At 45.5% G+C, this 5,060-nt stretch overlaps 1 protein-coding gene across 1 annotated transcript in view; it reads right to left on the bottom strand.

Moving 5' to 3' along the window:
* Positions 1-3,130, bottom strand: part of LOC102993660 (melanoma-associated antigen B16-like) — a 5,052-nt gene extending 1,922 nt beyond the window's left edge. The window contains 1 exon segment of the mRNA XM_028482915.1: positions 3,087-3,130. Coding sequence (XP_028338716.1) covers positions 3,087-3,130 — 44 coding nt within the window.
* Positions 3,131-5,060: the final 1,930 nt, after the last annotated feature.

Here is a 5,060-nt window from a genome sequence, read left to right as displayed (position 1 = left end):
GGAGGAGATATATGTATATGTATAGCTGATTCACTTTGTTATAAAGCAGAAACTAACACACCATTGTAAAGCAATTATACTCCAATAAAGATGTTTAAAAAAAATAAATAAGAGATAAAGGAAAAAAAAAACTATAGTAACCAAGAGCTTGTGGCATTAAGTGCAGGCATAGGCAAATAGACCAAAGTAACCAAATAGAATGTCTCCAAACAGACACACTAAGCAACCATGGTTGCTTGATTTATTAAAAATGTGCCATTGCAGAGAAGTGGGGAAAGAGCAGTATTTTAATGAAGAAATGACAGCAGAACAGTTGGCTCTAGAAGAATTCAGACTAGGGGTCTAGCCCCAGCTCTGTCATACTCTAGCCCTGTGAACATGGGCACATTACCAAACTTTATAAGCCTCAGGCCCTTCATCTATTAAGTGAATTTTATAAGCCTTGTCTTCTAGGACTGTTGGAATATATGTAATATATATATAAAGCACATATCACAATGACTGGCATATCTTAGATGATTAATAGTTTATGAATACATGTCTATAGGATGAAGTGCTATGGGATGTGGAATAGCAAATCAACCAAAATGCTGATTTGCAAGTAAAACCTCATCAACTTCCCCCATTTGAAGACATATTATAATAGGGAAGAACAAATCTGACTCCATATTAGATCTGTCCCTTTCACTTTAACCTTACCTTAACCTTTGTGCTCTGCTGCCTGTGCTTAGTCATGCTGGCTCTGCACCTTTTGTAAAAGAATGTTGCCTATAGCTTGAAATATACGGGATAGCCTGACCATGACCTGACCTGAACAGAGAATAGTCTTGTTGGAGGTCTACAGGAACATCATGTGACCTGACCAACCATGAATTCTGGCTTTTTAGGGCATGAGCCACCCATTTCCTTGCACGGCTCTGCAATAAACCTTTCTCTGCTCCAAACTCCAATGTTTCGATATAGTTTGGCCTCAGTGTGCATCAGGCACATGGACTTGCATTCAGTAACAATATTATTTAATTTGAGTGCTGGGGAGTCTTCTCCAATTGGATGCAACTCAAAACTCCTAAAATTTGTGTGAAGGGCCATCTTCTTCTATCCCTCCCAGCTGCCTTTCAATCCAAACCACCCCTATTTTCATTCATTCCACAACAAGCAGAAATCTAGCCCTCATTTGTAGATTTACAAAATTACATTCAAGATAACAATTCAAATGCCCTTTTTAATGGAGCAGGCTCTGACTCTCTTATCACAAAGACAAAGAGTGACAGCTCAGTGTCTTCCTCACATCTTACCGCAATCTAGTAACAAATTTTTTTCACAGAAACTCTCTGGACACAATATACGTAAAACATCTAGTTTTTGTACTGGGTTCATCTGAACTGGGACAAAGCGCAGGACCCCTTCCATTACTGCCACAGGTGGAGGTTCTCTCTACTTTACCTAAAATACCAAAGTAACTGCTATGAACAGTTTTTCATTCCAGGCTTAGTCTCTCAACTGTAAGATACAACGGTTGAGTGTCTGGCCTCTGCTCACAACACTGACAGCCTCGTCTAGCCCACAACCCAACTTAACTTAAAAGTACCTCCCACTGGAGAAACTGCAGGGTCCAAAACCTCAAACTTCCTTGCTTTATGACATTTACATTTGACTGTTCTCATCTGGAGCCCATCCTGCTTAACTCTTTTTTATTTGTTATATTTTATTTGTGCAGAGTATTTCACCATCTTCATAATGCGAAAGCGGTTCCTAGACTCTAAAATTCCAAAGGCAAGGGCTGGATCTTCTTTATTTTAGCATCCTCAGTATTAATAAGGAGTCTTCCAAAGAGCAGATGCCCAATAATGTCTGAAGGATGAAAGGGCCTATAGCCTAAGGGTTAATTAACAATGGTTTTATTTCTCCTACATCCTTGAATAAGCTAAGCAAATCTATGTCTTTAATTTTACTAAAAGACTAAAATATAAAAAAACAATAATTAACCATTTTATTTTTGCCTCTATTTTGTGATCCTAATTACTGATATTTCACTATGTGATTCTTTCCTGTTTGCAAGAAAATACCAAAACTCTTACTCTTAAACCTGATCAACAGCAAAAAATGTGTGATCCATGTCATTCATAAACTTAGATTCTGATGCTAAATAAGCCTTTCATAAAAATGACATTTGAAAAATATAAAAGAAAAAAAAAAAAAGAGGTAAAAGTTCTCCATACAGAAAAGGAACACAAAGATCTTATCCACTGTGTTTCTTCCAGCCCACTTTGGCCCTCCATTACTAAGAACGTTCACTCTTCATCCACAACATGAAGAATCTGCCTCAGACTTCACTAGGGACAGGAAAAGCTACTGGACATAGCCCTGGAATTTGCACTGACCATTTCAGTAGTGCCAGCCCTGGCTGCAACTCTCACTCAGGCTCTCTCTTTCTCATCTCTCCAAGCCTCTTCATACCAGGACTGGAAGGCACTGGGACAGCTTTGTTGACTTTGGCCAAACCTTCCAGGATTTTCACCTTGCAGGTTTCAACCTGGGCTCTTGGACCCCACAGATCACATCTGGAGGATCACGGCTGGGCACCTGCCCCTACTCCAGGTACTTTCCCTGCATCAAATCTCTGGTGGTGAGTTTCTTGGGCTCCCCCCAAGTTAAATGCCTTCTCCTCGCATATACCCCTACACTATTCAGGAATCCTAAGATCTCTTCCTCAGTGGCATAAGTGCCATTCATGAAAATCAAACCCAGGAGAGGCATCAGGAGCCCTGTCTTATGCACTTCCCTGCCACCAATCAAACTCTCTTTGCTGGTCATGTCCAACTTGCTGACAAGGGCATAAGAGTAACTTCTGGGGTTGGTTTCTTTTACATTAATGCCAAAGATCAGTTTCGTGTACTTAGAGGTTCTCCTAAAGATTTCAGGGAAGTAGTGCTTGCATTGTACTTTGTGTTGACAATCTTTACCGTGTCTGCTTTTGTAGTGGGTCTCTTATTTTATACTTGTGCAGCAGGTACTGCACTGTCAACTGCACTATTCTTCCTCATTAGAAGGCCTCTGGGTCAGCTCTGAAATGAGAGTGGGGCCTCAGAGGTGCTTCTGCTTTTCTCACCTTGGCTCTTGGCACCTTCATCTGATCTCATGCATGAAACACCTGCAGAAGCAATGGTAGTGGATGTGGCTCTCTGAGTTTCCTAAGAATGCCAGCAGCAGGAGGGGTGGCTCTGGGCAATATCCCCCAAAGTAGGAGGGCAAGTGTCTGACTTTGGGATTTGTAGTGTTTCTCACCACATTTCTTACTGCTCTGCTCCCAAGGCATGGTGACACTGGCCAGGGTCATGAGGCATAAGTGTGGGCAGGAGAGCAGGTAATTCCAGTCCACTGGAGGAAGGAGGATAGAGGGTGTCCTCATCTTCAACAGGGAGACAATTCTGTAGCTATAATAAAGACCATCTTTGCAGGTTTCTTTGAGGGCATTACTCTAGGAACCCACAGGGCTCCTGTTCTTCTTCCCATCCCTAAGATCTCTGGTGTGGTGGATTGAACTGTGTGTCCCAAAAGATATGTTCAAGACTTATTCTCCAGTACCTGTGAATGTGACTGTATCTGGAAATAGGAACTTTGCGAATGTAATCAAATTAAGACGAGGTCATCCTGGAATAGGGTGGGCCCTAAATGAAATGACTGATACCTTTGTAAGAGAAGAAGAGAGGGAGATTTGGATACAGAGACACAGAGGGAGGAAGGCCATGTGATGGCAGAGGCAGAGATTGAAGTGATGCCTCTACAAGCCAAAGGAATACCAAATATTGCTGGCAATCCACCAGAAGCGAGGTTAAAAGCATGGAATAGGTTCTGCCTCAGAGCCTCCAAAAGGAAGTAACACTGCCAGCAACTTGATTTCAAACCTCTGGCCTCCAGAACTGTGATTGAATAAATTTCTGGTTATTTTAGCCACCAAATGTGTGGTACTTGTCTTGGCAGTCCTAGAGGCTAACACACCTAGGGAGGAAGTTACACGGAGTCTTAGGATGAGGCCTTCCAGCCCTGCCTGAGGTATACTGGGGTGAGAGCAGGGGCTGGCATCCAGGGCCCCTCTGTTCTAGAGTGAGTCATGATGTTGAGGAAGATGGCAGAAGAGTAAGACGCGAAGATCACCTTCCTCCCCACAGATACATCAGAAATACATCTACACATTGAACTGCTCCTACAGAACACCTACTGAACGCTGGCAGAAGACCTCAGACCTCCCAAAAGGCAAGAAACTCCCCACGTACCTGGGTAGGGCCAAAGAAAAAAGAAAAAACAGAGACAAAAGAATAGGGACGGGACCTGCACCAGTGGGAGGGAGCTGTGAAGGAGGAAAGGTTTCCACATACTTGGAAGCCCCTTCGCGGGCAGAGACTGCGGGTGGCGGAGGGGGGAAGCTTCGGAGCCGCGGAGGAGAGCGCAGCCACAGGGGTGCGGAGAGATTCCCGCACAGAGGATCGGTGCCGACCGGCACTCACCAGCCCGAGAGGCTTGTCTGCTCACCCGCCTGGACGGGCGGGGACTGGGAGCTGATGCTTGGGCTTCGGAGGGCGGGGACTGGGAGCTGATGCTTGGGCTTCGGAGGTGGGATCAGATGTACGGAGAGGATTGGGGTTGAAGGCGTGAACACAGCATGAAGGGGTTAGTGCACCACGACTAGTCGGGAGGGAGTCCGGGAAAAAGTCTGGACCTGCCGAAGAGGCAAGAGACTTTTTCTTCCTTCTTTGTTTCCTGGTGCGCGAGGAGAGGGGATTAAGAGCGCTGCTTAAAAGAGCTCCAGAGACGGGTACGAGCCGCGGCTATCAGCGCGGACCCCAGAGATGGGCATGAGACGCTAAGGCTGCTGCTGCCGCCACCAAGAAGCCTGTGTGCGAGCACAGGTCACTCTCCACACCGCCCCTCCCAGGAGCCTGTGCAGCCCGCCACTGCCAGGGTCCCGTGATCCAGGGACAACTTCCCCGGGAGAACGCACGGCGTGCCTCAGGCTGGTGCAACGTCATGCCGGCCTCTGCCGCCGCAGGCTCGCCCCACAT

This window comes from Physeter macrocephalus, chromosome 21 (genome assembly GCF_002837175.3).
Source record: "Physeter macrocephalus isolate SW-GA chromosome 21, ASM283717v5, whole genome shotgun sequence".
Lineage (NCBI taxonomy): Eukaryota > Metazoa > Chordata > Mammalia > Artiodactyla > Physeteridae > Physeter > Physeter macrocephalus.
Note: the sequence above shows the minus strand (reverse complement) of the source record. Positions and strands in the feature narration are given on the sequence as shown.